Here is a 17,898-nt window from a genome sequence, read left to right as displayed (position 1 = left end):
CACAGTGTTCTATTAGTAGTTTCCAGTCCCCACTTCTGGGATGCTTTCCACTACACCCCTACACTTGTGTATGCGGCTGCTCACAAATTGTTAGCCATTCAGACAAGCATTTTTCTGTACGTATGGTTGAGGGCTGCACAGAATGGCATTGCAAGCCACTTGTGGCCCCCAGGAAGCAGGTTGTGCACCCCTGTTCCATAGTGCTGAAGGACCATTGACCCCTTTTTTGCTGAAGCTTGATAACCATCCGTATGTGTTTGAGTATGTATATAGCCTGCTTCCCTTCTGCAAGAGCTTAGAGTGTAAGTTGTTTTTTTTAAGGGTTGAATTGTAGGTTGGTGTGGAACCTGATAACCACCCCTTCTTAGACCTATAGGATGTGACACCCATCGGGTCATCTCAACCTGAAAACATCTGACAATCGTATAAAGTGAACAGACAAAGAATGCATTGTGCTCATCCGGTCCAGCATAATAGCCAACAAGTATAAAAATTACAAATTTGCGAATTGAGATACTGATTTGGCTTTTATCCTAAGTCATATTGCACGACTCGTTAAAGGGTTGATTGTGACTTGTAGGATCGCTACTTCCAACAGGTGGCGCTATAGAGTTTAAATCCTCTTTTTCTCAGAAGAGGCAATTTAAATTTTTAAGTTCGCATGAAGACTCCGCTAAAATGGAGTGAAAAGCAGAGAAACAGAGTGTGATCAGCATAGCCTACTAATCAAATAATTCCCTATGTGATTCTCATGTGGCTATCAGCTCACCATTCTTGTTTCTTGAGCAAACAGATGGCTAGGCCAACCTTTGTAACTCCAGAACTAAAGCTCCATATTAACTTCAATATCTGCTCCATTTCAGTGGCCCATTCAAACCATAGACATGGACAGACACTGCACTTCATCTTTGCCAAAGGGCTGATTTTTATTCATTTTCTGAATAAACTTTTCAGTTATTTTAACAATTTACTAGAACACTTCTTAGAAAAATTGAGCGAGATGCTAATATTCCCTTATGTACTGAAATATTTTTCCATTATGTATATTTTCCCTTCCAAACAGCAAAAAAATGAGTTTTTTGTAAAGTACTTCTAAACGATGTCGCTTAAACAAAAAAACAAACTACACTTTGTCTACCTCCTACTTAGGGCATGCCCTACTAGAAGATGAAAACAAAGTATGGCATCTTGTACGTCCAGCAGACGAAGTTGATGACGGTAAATCCAAAAGGGGAAGTATGAAGGCGAAAGAACAGACAAAGGCCATAACTGAAATCTATTTGACAAGGCTTCTGTCTGTCAAGGTAACGTTGCTTTATGTGCAGTGGCTTTCTAACAGATTAGGTTAGTATATGTTGATCAGTAGCTAATATTTTTTTTTCTTAACCAGGGTACGCTCCAGCAATTTGTAGATAACTTTTTTCACAGTGTCCTTAATTCCAATCAAGTGGTACCTCCAGCTGTTAAATATTTTTTTGACTTTTTGGACGAACAAGCAGAGAAATATGAAATCAAAGATGAAGATACGGTTCACATATGGAAAACAAACAGGTATGACATCACTAGGAAAAAATTACTATTTCTAATTACAATCAAACGTTTAGTTTCAGTAGCTTCAAGTTAATCCTATTACCTACACCTTTAAAAGTTAGATATAGGGTAAACTGCATCTGCTCCCCAAAAAGGTTGGTATCTTTTATATAAATCCTGAATATAGCATAGGAAAGAGACAGATGCCCGAGTCCTCCTCCATGCTATCATAACCTCAAGCAGACTATTCTTCAAACGTCATGTTTATTTGAAGTTATTTAGTAAGATATTATTTGGATAGCATATTGTACTAATACGCAAGCTTTAAAGGGCCACTGTCACCCCCCTCCAGCCGTTATAAACTAAAAGAGCCACCTTGTGCAGCAGTAATGCTGCATTCAAACAAGGTGGCTCTTTTAGTTTTTGGTGCATGTATTCCCAAAATAAAGCGTTTTATAACTTCTCCAAAATGCCTGTCTTTCGCCAGGGAGGCAGGTCCTCACCCCCTGCTTGAAACGCCACACTGCCGTCACTCCAATCTTCAGGGGCGCCGCCCCCTCCGTGCTGTTTTCGCATGAAATCCGGCACCTGCGCTGTGTAGTACTGTCTGGTGCAGGCGCAGTGAGCTCTGGCCGTCTGACCTCCGATGCAGTCTTGCAGACTGCGCCTGTGCGGCCGCCCTGCTTGTGAATCCCAGCCCCGCACTCTGCATAATGCATAACACACTGCGGGGCTGGGATTCACAAGGTGGGTGGCCGCACAGGCGCAGTCTGCAAGCCTGGCTGTGATGTCAGACGGCCAGAGCTCACTGCGCCTGCACCAGACAGTACTACACAGCGCAGGCGCCGGATTTCATGCGAAAACAGCGCGGAGGGGGCAGCGCCCCTGAAGATTTGAGTGACGGCAGTGTGGCGTTTCAAGCAGGGGGGTGAGGACCTGCCTCCCTGGCGAAAGACAGGTATTTTGGAGAAGTTATAAAACGCTTTATTTTGGGAATACATGCACCAAAAACTAAAAGAGCCACCTTGTTAGAATGCAGCATTACTGCTGCACAAGGTGGCTCTTTTAGTTTATAACGGCTGGAGGGGGGTGACAGTGGCCCTTTAAATGACTTAATCTCACAGATATCGCACCAATCTTCTTCATTGTGACTGTGCTAGTTGCATGCTGAGCCACCTTCAAATTGAATATAAATGATTTGGAAATCTCTCATAGCCATATTTTATTCACAACAGAACATAGATCACTTATCAAAAGGTGAAAGTTGGGCATTTTTCCATTTCATTTGAATTATTTAACTATTTTAGACATTTTCAGCAACCTATTTCAAAAAAGTTGGGACAGGGCCATGTCCACCATTGTGTAGGATCTTCTCTTCTTTTTACAACATTCTGTAAACGTCTGTGAAGTAAGCAGACCAATTGCTAGAGTTTTGGGTGACAGGTGTTGTCTAGTGATGAGCGAATATACTCGTTACTCGAGATTTCTCGAGCACGCTCGGGGGTCCTCCGAGTATTTTTTTAGTGCTCGGAGATTGTTTTCTGCCCCGCAGAATGATTTACATCTGTTAGCCAGCATAAGTACATGTGGGGGTTGCCTGGTTGCTAGGGAATCGCCACATGTACTTATGCTGGCTAACAGATGTAAATCATTCAGCTGCTGCAAGGAAAACTAAATCTCCGAGCACTAAAAAAATACTCGGAGGACCCCCGAGAGTGCTCGAGAAATCTCGAGTAACGAGTATATTCGCTCATTACTAATGTTGTCCTATTCTTGTCTGATGTATGATTATAGTTGCTCAATAGTGTTGGATCATTCTTGCTAGATTTTTAATTTCATAAAACACCAAATGTTTACTACTAGTGAAAGGTCTGGACTCCAGCAGACAAGTTCATAACCCAAACTCTTCTGAGAAGCCATGCTGTCTGTATGGGAACATATGTTGTTCTCAAACTTCTATCTATCGCTCAGCATTAGTGCCTTTCTAGATGTGTAAGCTGCCCATCAAGTAAGCACTGACAAAACCCCATACCACCAGAGATGCAAGGCTTTAAAATGTGATTTGATAACCAGCTAGATGGTCCCTCTCCTCTTGAGTCCGCAGGACACTGTCTGTAGTTCCCATAAAGAATTTCAAGCTATGATTCATCTGACCACAGAACAGTTTTCCATTTTGCTTCAGTACATTTTAATCCCTTCCCAACATGATCAACTTCAGTTTTTGTATTTTCCTCCCAATTCTTCCAAGAGCCACAATTTTTATTATTTATTTTTCTGTCCACATAGACATGAGGGTTAGTGTTTTTGTGGGAAAGTTATACTTTTCATTTTACGAGATGGTGTAGTTGAAAACGGGAAAAAAATCCAAGTGCAGTGAAATTGAGAAAAATTGCAATTCTGATATTGTTTTTTGGGAATTGTTTTTACAGTGTCTATTGTGTGGTAAAAATGACCTGGCATCAAGATTCTCCTCATCAGTACATATGTATTTAAGCCTGTTAGCTGACTAGGAGCTGCAGTCGTCTTATCGCTTATGCTGTATACAGCAATACCACAGTATTACTGTATATTGTAAAAACAATCACGGTCTCCTCTGAAGTCCAGATGGGATTTCAGAAGAGCTCTGTGATGACGGGCATGGAGGTCTTCAAGAGGCTGTCATAGCTACTAGTGATGAGCGAGCGTGCTCAGATAAGGTGTTATCCAAGCATGCTCATGTGCTAACAGAGTGACTTTGGCGTGCTCGAAAAATATGCTCCAGTCGCCAGCGGCTGCATGTCCTGTGGCTGTTCAACTGCAACAACACAGGCAGGGATTGCTTAACAATCAGGCAATACGAAACATGCAGCCAGGGCGACACAAGTATTTTTATTTTGAGCACGCAGAAAATACCTGATGAGGACACGAGCGTGCTCAAATTAACACATTATTCGACCATGCTCGCTCATCAGTAATAGCTACCCATCAGCTCCCTTAGAGTCTAGATCATGTCACGGGGGCGGTGATGGGCGCTTAGATTGACATGCCTTCTGAGTTTGACAGTGGCATTTAACAGGTTAACAGTCAGTCAGATAAGTCTGTTTAGTTATATAAATGTTGCTTTGCATTTACAATTTTCATTTATTTTCCCCAATTGGCAGTACAGTTTACACTGTGCATAAACTGTAAACTGGTATGTTGCCTGGAGTTCCCAGTGTGCAATTTTAGGTTAACTTACATTTGTGGATAGTACAGTGAGCTGTGTTCACAAACAGTGATTTTTGGAATTATTCCTTGGCCCATATATTGATTTGCACTACTTAATTATGTCTGTTTTTAGTGCCATGCTGACTGAGGGCCCATAGATCACGAGTAACCAATATTTGCCTTGTTCTTTGTGTACATGTCTTTTTCAAGAACCCCTGAATAACCGACCATCTACATTACATACTATAAAAGGATTCAAAGTCCTTGCAATTTTACATTGAGGAACATTTTTTAGACAGTCTGTTACAGATTGGTGACGCTCTTACCATCTTTGCTTCTGGGAGACTTTGCCTCTCTAACATGCTTTTTTTAATACACGTTTGTGACTTGAAGGTTGACCCTCCAGCTGCTTTTCATTAGTACCACTTACTTTTCCAGCCTTTTGTTAACCATGTCCCATCTTTTTTTTAGATGTTTTTCTACGATTAGTTTCTAATGGAGTTACTTTTTTCAGATGAAATGGAAAATGTCTGACTTTCAACTTCTGATATGTGATTCATGTTCTATTGAGCAAGAAATATTTGAGATTTCCAGATCACTGCATTCTTGTTTTCTTTACATTTTACACATGTAGAAGGAACCAGAGAGCTTTCTGTTGTACCAGTATTGTGTAGTATGCATGCCAAGATGGGCATAGAAGAAATTCTTTGTTGTGCAGCTTTGCCCAATGGTTGCAGATCATTAAGCTATGGCAGACAAAGGGAAGTGATTTTTGCAACTCCTTCAGCATGATTTAGTAACATGCAGGAGTAATTTTTATAGGCTGTGGAGTAAGAAAACTTTAGTATGAAAATCGCCTTACAAAATAGCATTTTGGGCACCAGAATGAAATGAATTGTCTTGGTAATTTGTCCCTTAAAATCAGCCTTACTTACCGACTACCACTCCATTGCCGCCTTTTGCTTGTTCTTAGCAGTCTTTGTTCACATGGCTTGAATAGGTGACCTAAATCCCACACCCTGTGACCCTCAATCTCTGAGCTCATCGTTCATGCTAAGCCCAGTGATTGGCTGCTGTAGTAGTGATCTTACTTTGAAGACATGTCACAAATGACCAGCAGGGAACAGCACGTGAGCTCCATGTACGGTATATGTCAGATATACCCCACGTTTCTCTGAAAAAATATATTCTAAAATAAAAAAAATACTCCAGACAGCTGTTAATGATTGAATTCTTCCTTGCAGTTTATCACTACGGTTTTGGGTTAACATACTGAAGAACCCTCACTTCATCTTTGATGTCCATGTACACCAAGTAGTCGATGCTTCTTTGTCAGTCATTGCACAGACCTTTATGGATGCTTGCAGCAGGACGGAGCACAAGCTAAGCAGAGTAAGTGAACCGACTCATTGATGTGTATCATCTGGATCCAATTCCTTCATCTCTCCAGGTTATAAAAATCCGCAAAGACATGTCATGTTTGGTGTGCATGCAAGTAGGAGCCGTGTTCAGTTAGGAAGCCTCGGCGTCAGTGACAGGACCATGCAGAGCGCACCATAGATGACAGCTCGTCTGGGCATTGTCTGTGCAGAGCTGACAGTCTGCACAAATAAAGATCTGCTCCGACAACATTCTCATTCCTAAATTTGATTTTGCCAAAGGTATACGGTAGCTTTTCTTTTTAGATATTCTGTGTGTATATATAGAGTAAACTTAGACATTCTAGGAGTGAGTGATACATACAACTATAAAGCTGCACTTGTATCACCAGAAGTAGAGCTAGCAGTACAAAAAAATAAAAGAATGTACATTTAATAGCCTTTGTTAACCATAAGCATGCCATTTAATCTCATATATGTATACATGTTGTCTGAAAGGGTTTTTCTTATGAAGACCTGTTTATACACGGTACCCCTTGTTTATGTCTTCCATCTGGGACCCCTCTCTGAGCCTGAACTGAGAGCTGCTTTTCATGAGGGGCTGCTGTTCTGAACTCACTTTTGTCACTTTTGTGTTCCATGGACAATCATTTGCCTGAATGGTCACTATGCAATATTGCATGTTCCCTGGGAAAATTAGGTGTTTTACAGGAGAAGAATCTTGGAAAGGGGTTGTCGATGAGCAGTAGAATGGATTAACAAAATGTAACTGATGTTTGTAATTAGAACTTTGCAAGATGAAAGATTTTAAATGAAGCCATGGCATTAAACTGAGAGGATGGGTATGAAATGGCGTTTGCTACATCAATGGGATACTGTTTGTATATGTGTGTTAGACATACAGAAGTGATTTACACGCTCTAATTCTCACGTCTGCAGGAATCCCCCAGCAACAAGTTACTCTATGCAAAGGAGATTTCAACATACAAGAAAATGGTGGAAGAGTAAGCTCTTATATTGTATTAATTCTTGAAATTTTGAGTACACCTTAAAGAAATATTCTCATGTTATGAAATTGGTAGTTAGGCAGCATAAAAATAAGCAAATTTGCAAATGACTTTCTTTTTCTCTCTGCTGCTGTTCTCCTGCAATGTGTCTTTATTTTACATAGTGTACAGCTTGATTCCAAGGGGATCAACTACCAGCATGTGGCGAGAATGCACAGTAGTAACATTCCATGCCAAGGTGTTGACACTCTAACCCATTGATTTCTATACAGTAGCTAGCTGTTTACCTGCCTCTCTCTCAGAACCTGACAGAGCTGCTGTTAAGAGTGAGTGCCCCCCAGCAACAATGAAGTGAGAAACTATAGAGTTGTGTGCTGCTACAGACACAACTTGACAATACATTTTTAAAGGCGTTTTCTGAGACCCATGTGAAAATCTAAAAACCCCAAATTGCCCTAGCCTCTCTACAAATGCTCTGTGAGCATCTGCTACCTTTTTTGCTGTTGTACGAGATTGTGATTCCAATACAATGTCTCCCTTATCGAGTTGCCTTCTGCTTGCCACAGTTTACCTTTTTTCAGAATTACTATCCTCACCCTTTCTTACCTGATCCCCCCCCCCCCCCAACCCAATGTGAGATAGAGCAGAATTGACATCGGGGATCTTGTGTGAACGATTCAACTTCTTCTGTACTGCTGAAAGTGCAAGAACTGTGACATGCATGCATGATCCTAGAACGTCCGCACTACCCATATATTAAAGTCAGCAAGGATGTTACACATACTGGGCAATGCAGTTCAGCTGAAGTCCATGGGGGCCATGTACGTAATGTCACCAGAGTGATGTCACAGCTCATATTGGCAGCACATATAATGTCACACAGGGTCAGCATGTTTCATATAAGTTTGGTACAGGTATGCCTACATTACCGAGGGAAAGCTTAGGGAGAAATAAAAATTATCTTGGAAAACCCTTAGATAAAACCTACATTTTTAGGTTTTCATGAAGCGGCATTTGAAACTTTTCAAGTAATTAGACATTGCCTGACAGCTCAACGCACAAGAGTGCACACAGCCAAACTTGACCATAAAATTTTATAGAAAATAAATTATACCGAATTAAAGTAGATCTCTAGTCATAAATACAGATCTCTGATATGTACAAGGTCTGTGGGATTTTACATGTTTAAAGCGAACCTATCACCAGTTTTGTCCGCTATAAGATACGGTCATCACCTTTCAGGCCTGATATACAGCATTCTACAATGCTGTATATAACCCACCAACGCGACCTGTAAGCGAAGAGAAAAAGCTTCCATTATACTCACCTGGGGGGGGCGCTCTTGGTACAGCACCTCCCATCTTCTCACGATTGCCATTCTCCTTCTTGCTTAGTGTGGATGACGCATCCCTGCATCATCCACACAGTCTCTGTGGCATCACGCTCCTGCTCAGGCGTTCTTCTCTGACCTGACTAGGGCAGAGCAAAGTACTGCAGTGCGCATGCGCTGGGGCTTTTGGCCTTTCCCAGCTCCTGCGCACTGCATTACTTGCTCTGCCCTCAAAAGGGAAGAGAAGTGCGCCTGAGCAGGAGCGTGATGCCGAGGAGCCAATTGTAAGGAGATGGCAGGCGCCAGTCCAAGAAGAGTGACACCCCTCAGACCGGACTTTCCCTGCAGGTGAGTATGATAGTTATTTTTCTTCCCTTACAGGTTGGGTTGGGAACTTGTATACAGCATTATAGAAAGCTGTATATCAGCCCTGAAAGGTAGTGGTCGTATCTCATATCGGCCAAAACTGGTGACAGGTTCCCATTAATGTTTTTAATGGCTTAAATCTAATTTTTTTCTTTTTCTAAACTTTGACAGCTATTACAAAGGAATCCGTCAGATGATACAAGTTAGTGACCAGGACATGAATACACACTTAGCAGAAATTTCAAGGGTATGTGTAATTTGTAATGCATTTTAGCAGTTCGCTTACATTCATTTTATTTTGTACTGAATGGAATTATGTTTATCATTGTGGCGGAAGTATTTTAGGTGGATTGTTTCTCAAAAAGAAAATTGTCCAGCAAGGAAAATCCAAGAGCTGCCACACTGGTGTCAACTGCCAGTACTGGAGGAAGCTGCCACTTTTCTTCAGTGCCAATGTTGTATTCCGTAGTGCCCATTTAACCTGTCCTGCAGCCATTCCTGTATCTTGTACTAATAAAGAAATTGAAATGGAGCCACCACATTAATAGTGACACAATATGTCTCTGTACTGGGTCACAGGTCCGCAGTGATGGCGATTAACCAGGGAATAATCTCCTCGCCTGCTTTACAGCATAATTGGTCCTTGAACTTGCATAAACTGTGGCATGTAAAGCTGCAGCACACGCCATTGAACACACAGAATATTCCAGACCCCAATGCCCTTTATTTTGTGGGGGGGGGGGGGGGGGTTGTAGTAAATCTGGAATGTGATTGTGCTGTTTTTAATGGATGCGGTCCACAAGTAGTATTCTACTGATGGGAGGCATCTCATTTAATATGCCATGGATTAGTGAAGGGATTGGGTGTTGCCGCTGGTCATGATGTTTTTAGCTATGTGTGTAAGTGTATGTATCTCTTGTTCATTGCTATTTGGTTAATATTTTGGTATATTCTCCCCAGGAACATACAGAATCATTGAACACTCTAGTAGCACTACACCAACTCTATCAGTATACAAAGAAATATTATGACGAGGTAAGTGCCGAGTGTTATAGGGCTTTGTATCGACTTTTATAGATTGTTTCACTACACAAATAAAGGTTCCTTGTGTCTAATTTCTCAGAAATGTTTCTTGATTACACATTTAGGGATTTAGGGCCGATTATTTCAATGACAGACTTTAAAAAACTATAAATATAATATATTTGATGTAACAAGTGACATATGTTATGACATTATTGCCTACTTAAAAAGCAAATCTCAACAGGAAATTGCCTTTTCTTTTCCTTCCACTTTATGAAAATTCTGTGCCGCAATAACTGGGCAATTGTCTCAATAGTTTCAAGATTGTTATCCTAACCTGATGGGTACTACATTTTTGGGGACGGGAGAAGGGTGTGTAGATGGGTTATATTACTTTTAGTTAAAAAGCACATACTAGCCTTGACCACTTTACTGTTAGCCACGTGTCTCATACAGCAATACTATGGAGGTGGTTCTACTGTGTATAATGGGTGTAATTGTGATTTGCCCCATAATTCTGTGCATACAATCCAGACTATAGAATTGTGGAGAACTCTGGGCTAGGAAGGTTAATGGACTGTCTTTAACCATTGCTTTCTGTGCTGCAGATAATAAACGCCCTAGAAGAGGATCCCAGTGCTCAGCGCATGCAGTTAGCAATCCGGTTACAGCAAATAGCAGCCGCGTTAGAGAATAAAGTCACTGACCTTTGATTGTGTTGGCGGGAGAGAAAGAAGCATTGGAAATGAAGTCTTTTTTTTCTTCCTAAGGAACAGAGTGTTATATTTTTTAAAATGCCCTTTTTTGCCTTTTTTTTTTAATTCCACACATTTGTCTTGCACAGTATAAAAAGATGAAAAGGAGAAATGTTTTTACTGTAAATTATGCCTCAAATGAGCCCTGTGTTCTAGGTGGGAATGGACCGTTTTTTTATAGCCGATGTAATTGCACAATGTTGATGAAAGCATTGCCATTTTTAAATTCATTATGCAAACATATGAAATTTGTGCTGTCATTTTATAGTGAAGCAATACATATGCCAAGCAATCATTTCAACACATGAGGAAGAAGTTAACCCTATGCTTCCCCCATATTTTCTGTTGCAACAACTGGACAAGTGAAGTGACCCATTCTCCACAAAGTGCCATGAGATGTCCTGCAATGCGGTGTTCGCTACACAGCTTTTCATGGAGTTCTGAACGCTGCCATTAGGAAGCACAAACTGAAATGAGTTTGTTTTTGTTTTTTAATATTCTGAAATTTATTTTATATAAATATACATTCTAACGTGCCTTACATGTACCAGTTAATGAATGACTGAAAATACATGATTTTGTAAAGAATATAGAAAATTTTATTTATGTCACTGATTTTTTTTTTCTGTGACCAAATGTAATTAGCTGTGTGTCAATGACGTACACGTTGACATGATTACTATGTAAAGTTTTAATATGTTTATCATGTATTAAAATGTTACCAGAATTTCACACCTTCATCTGGTAGCTAATCTGAAAAGCACCTTTTCATTGTATCTCTACATTAGGAATGTAAACTGCTATATGTGATGTTAGACCACAACCAGCATCTGATTGTACGTGGAAGTACCCAATAAAAGAGTCTTACATCCCCTTTAATAGTAATGTAGCATCTACATATCTTACATTGCTGGAAGTGTATGAAAGCAGTTGTGCCCGTCGGCAACAGGTGTGTCTTAAGAAGATACCAGGTCACATGACAGACCATCACTTTACACAAAACTAGCTTAGATCAGGTTCAGGGCAAATCTGTCCCTCCTTCTGTAATTATCAAAATGTCCTCATGTTAAAATGATGTTCTGCCCAAATGAATGACCACATTGACTGTCTATATACGGTACTATTACTACCTGATCTAATAGTGCTGCGTGCTTCCTAGAAGTGATTTATTTTGTTGCGATTTATCATGAGTTCAAATTGATGATCCTTATTTCTTTCAGTGAAAATGTGTTTTAACAGAAGACCGTAACAAGTTTGACAAATGCAGATTTATGATAAATGCCAACATTCTGGGCAGTTTGCACCAAAAACTCTCTTTGATGACATACACCTCATTTTGAATGTGTTTTTCAGACTTTCTGCACCTTGCCAACAAGACAGCATGATCTAACATGAATGGGGTATAGCCTAATTATGACATTGAGCACCAAACAGCATCATTGTGGCACACATTTCTGGCACAAAGTAAAACTTCTGATAGGTGACTAGACTACTTAAAGATGTGCCAAATTTATTAGACAGCATTAACTGCTTAACAGGCCATATTCACACATTCAGTATTTGGTCAGTATTTTACGTTAGGTTTTGTAAGCCAAAACCAGGAGTGGAACATTCAGAGGAAAAGTGTAATAGAAACCCGTCACCACATCTGCATTTTAATTCCACTCCTGGTATTGGCTTACAAATACTGATGTCAAATAGTACTATAACATGGTCAAATAGACGGTCTTCAAATGCGCTAAATTTATTAAAGTGTGCGCTATCTGAAATTTAGGCAATATAGATACATCTAAAATTAAGAAAATGTGGCATTCAAATCCGTACAAAATATTTTCATTTGTTTACTATCCATTAAACATGCTGCATGGAAGGGCACATGATGCGTTTGGAGGATGACTGTTTCATGTACAGTAGTGTTCAAAATAGCAGTGTGTTCAAAAACATGAGTTAATCACTAAATCTTTATGCTGGTTTTTATTTCCATGCATTGGGAACATTGCACTCTGTTTTCGCATTCAAAACATGAAGAGAAATGTATATAATTTTTAACTACTTTACAGAAAATAAAAAATGAACATTGAGCTGTTCTAAAAAATAGCAGTGTCTGCCTTTCTTTACAATCTCACAATATGTATTTTTTGGTGGATTTAGCATTCCTGTGAATCACTAACCTAATATTTAGTTGTACACACACAGTTTTTTAGAACTGCTTCATATCTATGTTGCATAGAGTCAACCAATTTGCCTTAGGCTGTCCCACACGTCCAGATAATTCCGGTACCGGAAAAAATCGGTACCGGAGTTATCCGTGTCCGTGTGCCCGTGAGCTGACATAGGCCATACATGCGGCACACGTGTGCCGAGTGGGTACCACACGGAACGTGCAGGAGACAGCGCTAAAGTTTAGCGCTGTCCCCTGCATCGTGCTGAAGCCGCGATTCATATCTTCTGTGCAGCAGCGTTTTAAACTAGTGTTTAAAAGAAAGATCTATCTGTCCGCCGCCCTCCCACCCCCTGTGCGCCCCCCCGCTGTTCTGAAAATACTAACCCGGCTCCTTCGTTGGCTGTCGCTGCTTCCTGCGCTGGCCGCCCCTTCTACTGTATGCGGTCACGTGGGGCTGCCGATTAGTCATGAATATGTGGCTCCACCTCCCATAGGGGTGGAGCCGCCTATTCATGACTGTAAATGAGCGGCCCCACGTGACCGCATACAGTAGAAGGCGCAGGAAGCAGCGAAGATATGAATCGCGGCTTCAGCACCATGTGGGGGGGACAGCGCTTACTGTAGCGCTGTCTCCTGCACGCCACAGGGACTGCACACGGAGAACGTCCGTGTGCGGTCCGTGTTTTACACGGACCCATTGACTTTAATGGGTCCGTGTAATACGTGCGCTCCCACGAACACTGACATGTCTCCGTGTTTGGCACACGGAGATACGGTCCGCAAAAAATCAATGACATCTGCACAGATGCATTGATTTTAATGGGTCTACATGTGTAAGTGTCTCCGGTACGTGAGGAAACTGTCACCTCACGTACCGGAGCCACGGACGTGTGAAACCGGCCTTAGAAAGTACATTTTTAATGTCAACCCACAAGTGTTCTATCAGATTTTCTTGGACTGGACCCAAGGTTTTGATCGTTTACTGGTATTTTCAGGGTCGTTGTCTTGTTGAAACACCCATTTCAATGGCTTATCCTCTTCAGCATGAGACAATAAGTATTTTAGTATATGCAAACCAGTCCATGATCCCTGGTATGCGGTAAATAGGTCCAGCACCATAGTAAGAAAAACATGCCCATATCATGATGCTTGCACCACCATGCTTCACTGTCTTCAGTGTACTGTGGCTTGAATGCAGAGTTTGGGGGTCGTCTGACGAACTGTCTGCGGCCCTTAGACCCAAAAAGAACAATTTTACTTTCATCAGTCCACAAAATGTTTTTCCATTTATTTTTATGCCAGTTAATGTGTTCTTTGGCAAATTGTATCCGCCTCAGTACATGTCATTTTTTTAACAGTGGGACTTTGCGGGGACTTTATGCTAAGAGATTAGCTTCACACAGGCGTATTCAGTCTCAGTACTTACAGGACTGTCTTTGATCATCTTGGAGCTGATCATTGGCTGAGCCTTTGCCATTCTGGCTATTCTTCCATTCATTTGAATGGTAGTCTTCCGTTTTCTTCCACGTCTCTCTGATTTGGCTTTCCATTTTATAGCATTGGATATCATTTTAGCAGAACAGCCGATCATTGTCTGCACTTCTTTATAAGATTTACCCACTCCAATCAACTTTGTAATGAAAGTAGGCTGTTCTTCTGAACAATGTCTCAAATGACCCATATTTCTCAGCCTTTCAAGGAGAAATGCATGTACAACATGTCATAGCTTCACACTTAAATAAGGGCCACCTGATTCACACCTGTTTCTTCACAAAAATATTCACCTCACTAATTGAACTCAACACTGCTATTATTTGAACACACTCCCTTTTCATCAATTATTCTAATACACAAAAACATACAGACAGACCATGAATGCTGAATTTGTTGGTTTTTCTTAGAATCTACTCCACCAACTGGTAAATTGTTTGCCATGTGATAATATAATTTTTGCCAAAAACAGTGATTAATCTGGTTAGTTATATTGGACACTACTGTACCAAAATGCTTCTGTGGATCCAAATCAGTATAGAGAAATCTGCCCTTAAGGTCATTACATTAAATGGTAGTTGATTTTAGCAAAAATCTCAAACAATTTATTTAAACAAAAAGACGTCAGTGGTGTGAATAGCCAACAAAAATGTCAGTCTCAACAACTTGTCATGTGGCCTTGAGCATGAAATACATTTTTCAACGACGTCTCATACTGTTCACAAGTCTGTGTACTGTCTGCTGAGGCATGGCATCCCACTCTTCTTGAATTGCAGTCTTCAGGTCATTGAGGTTCTGGGGTACAGAGTTATGAGCCTCTACACAGAAACTCGGCTTATTCCATAGACTTTCTATGGGTTTCAGGTCTGGAGAAAGTGGAGGCCACTCCATTTGAGGTACCCCAGTCTCCATCAGTTGTTCACTAATTCAACGTTGATGAGCTGGAGCATTCTTTTCCATGAAGATGAAATTAGGCCTGTGTTGTGCATTCAGAGGCACAATCACTGGATTAATGATGATCAAGTAGTAGTGACTTGCCACTGTACCATTTAGAAAGTGTAGGGCAGTTTTGCATTGACTAGAAACTCCTGCCCACACTCTAATACCACTACCAGCAAAGGCTCATCTGGTGACAACAGTGGCTGATGCATTGCACTGTCCTTAAAGTCTCCAACATTGTTGGTGACCATAATTTTTGCTCTCTGTGAATCTACTTTCATCGGTGAATAGCAGTGAGGCCCACTGGTCCCTCATCTAGCGTAGATGCTCTCTGGCCTATGCAATACGATGACGTCTGTGCATGGTGGTGTGGTCAGGTAAACTTGCAGGTCGGCTAGCAGACAGACCATGCGGATAACTCTTTCAAATGGTTTGACATGACATCTGGGTGCCTTTCACCTGCCTCAAATGTGGAGTTGTGTGGCATTTATAATCGAGTTCTGAAGGGCATTGTTCACAATGAAGTGGTCATCAGTGTGGCATGCGGCCAAAGGATGTCCACTAGTGATGAGCACACATGCTCTGATAAGGCGTTATCTGAGCATGCTCATCTGCTAAGCGAGTGTCTTTGGCGTGCTCGAAAAATATGTTTGAGTCACTGCAGCTGTTAGCTGCAACACATGAAGGGATTGCCTAACTGCCACAAGACATGTAGCAACTGGGAGTCGAACAAATTTTTCGAAGATACTATGTTAGCACATCAGCATGCTCGTAGATTGTTGGTGTCCCCACAGCTGCATGATTTGCCGCTTTTAGGGATTCTCCACATGTATTCAGGCTGTCTAGCAGCCACAAATCATGAAGCTGCGGGGACTCAAACATAATATACAAGCACTCAAAACGTCACTACTTCCCTTCCGAGTCCCGACATGTGCCCAAACAGTGGTCCCCCCCCCCCCCCCCCACATATGGGGTACCATCGTACTCGGGACAAACTGAACAACAACAAACTGGACAATTTCTCCTGTTACCCTTGTGAAAATAAAAAATTGTGGGCTAAAAAAATCATTTTTGAGGGAAAAAAAAGGATTTTTTTTATTTTCACGGCTCTGCATTATAAACTTTAGTGAAACAACCAGGGTTCAAAGTGCTCACTGTGCATCTAAATAAGTTCCTTGGGGAGTCTAGTTTCCAAAATGGGGTCACCTGTGGGGGGAGCTCCAATGTTTAGGCACACAGGGGCTCTCCAAACGCGACATGGTGTCCGCTAACGATTGGAGCCAATTTTTCATTCGAAAAGTCAAATGGCGCTCCTTCCCTTCTGAGCCCTGCCGTGTGCCCAAAAAGTGGTTCTCCCCCCCCCCCCCCACCCCCACATATGGGGTTTTAGCGTACTCAAGACAAATTGGGAAAATAAAAAATTGTTGCTAAAAGATCATTTTTGTGACTAAAAAGTTAAATGTTCATTTTTTCCTTCCATGTTGCTTCTGCTGCTGTGAAACACCTGAAGTGTTAATAAACTTCTTGAATGTGGTTTTGGGCACCATGAGGGGTGCAGTTTTTAGAATGGTGTCACTTCTGGGTATTTTCAGTCATATAGACCCCTCAAACTGACTTCAAATGTGAGGTGGTCCCTAAAAAAAATGGTTTTGCAAATTTTGTTGTAAAAATGAGAAATCGCTGGTCAACGTTTAACCCTTATAACTTCCTAACTAAAAAAAATGTTGTTTCCAAAATTGTTCTGATGTAAAGTAGACATGTGAGAAATGTTATTTATTTACTATTTTGTGTCACATAACACACTGGTTTAACAGAATAAAAATTTGAAAATTGCGACATTTTCAAAATTTGCCAAATTTCCAATTTTTTCACAAATAAACACACAAATTATCGACCTAAATTTACCACTAACATGAAGTCCAATATGTCACGAAAAAAGGGAATTAGACCTACCGGTAATTCGGTTTCCAGGTAGTCCCTCAGGACAGCACCATAGAGGACGTCCTTCCTTGACCTATAGCGGGACAGGATCATAGAGAGGTTAAAAGGACCCTCCCACCTCCACCCTCCAATGTTTTTTCAAAGTACCACAGAAGGATGGAAATAAATAGTCTAAACATGCCCTTACAAACACGTGTGAAATAAACCATTTAATGGCTTCATCTTAATTTCGAGCCATGGTGACCCAAAGGTTGAACGATCTGCCGGTAGATTAATCCCGTACAAGCCTAAAAAGAGAAACATAAGGGAGGGAACTAAGGGTGCTGTCCTGAGGGACTACCTGCAAACCGAATTACCGGTAGGTCTAATTCCCTTTTTCCATTACGTCCTTCAGGACAGTACCATGGAGAATACCAAAGAAACTCTCCCAGGGTGGGTACAGAAGCCCAGAAATCAAAGTTCCAGGCTAAAACCAGACTAGATATATAAATGATCTGAAAGATCAGAAAAACCATAGATATCTAAAGAGATCTGCAAAGAAAATCACCGTAGTGAGTGTCTGATATACATCTATAATGGCCAATTTCAGTATGAATGTGGTAAATGAAATAAGCATCAGGAACAGAGAGGGAAATTCACCCATTGTACTCCAATACCAGTAATGAACCACAGCAAGTTTTTTATTGTGATAGATACTTATAGACATCGCAGCCCCAGAATAGGGTTAGAAAACCTTATTGCCCAGCAAAATATGGTGAAAGTCACAGCCACCACACAATGAGGACTG

General features: G+C 41.1%; 1 protein-coding gene across 4 annotated transcripts in view; it reads left to right on the top strand.

Moving 5' to 3' along the window:
* Positions 1-12,665, top strand: part of PLXNB2 (plexin B2) — a 280,779-nt gene extending 268,114 nt beyond the window's left edge. For all 4 annotated transcript variants that reach the window (XM_077264920.1, XM_077264921.1, XM_077264922.1 and 1 more), the window contains 7 exons: positions 1,150-1,304; positions 1,391-1,551; positions 5,961-6,108; positions 7,035-7,099; positions 8,970-9,045; positions 9,759-9,833; positions 10,430-12,665. In XM_077264920.1, the coding sequence (XP_077121035.1) occupies positions 1,150-1,304; positions 1,391-1,551; positions 5,961-6,108; positions 7,035-7,099; positions 8,970-9,045; positions 9,759-9,833; positions 10,430-10,534 (785 nt within the window). In that variant the 3' untranslated portion in view covers positions 10,535-12,665. The remainder of the gene's footprint in view (positions 1-1,149; positions 1,305-1,390; positions 1,552-5,960; positions 6,109-7,034; positions 7,100-8,969; positions 9,046-9,758; positions 9,834-10,429) is intronic.
* Positions 12,666-17,898: the final 5,233 nt, after the last annotated feature.

Source organism: Ranitomeya variabilis, chromosome 5 (genome assembly GCF_051348905.1).
Source record: "Ranitomeya variabilis isolate aRanVar5 chromosome 5, aRanVar5.hap1, whole genome shotgun sequence".
Lineage (NCBI taxonomy): Eukaryota > Metazoa > Chordata > Amphibia > Anura > Dendrobatidae > Ranitomeya > Ranitomeya variabilis.
The sequence above is the reverse complement of the archived record's forward strand: the minus strand, read 5'-3'. Positions and strand labels throughout refer to the sequence as shown.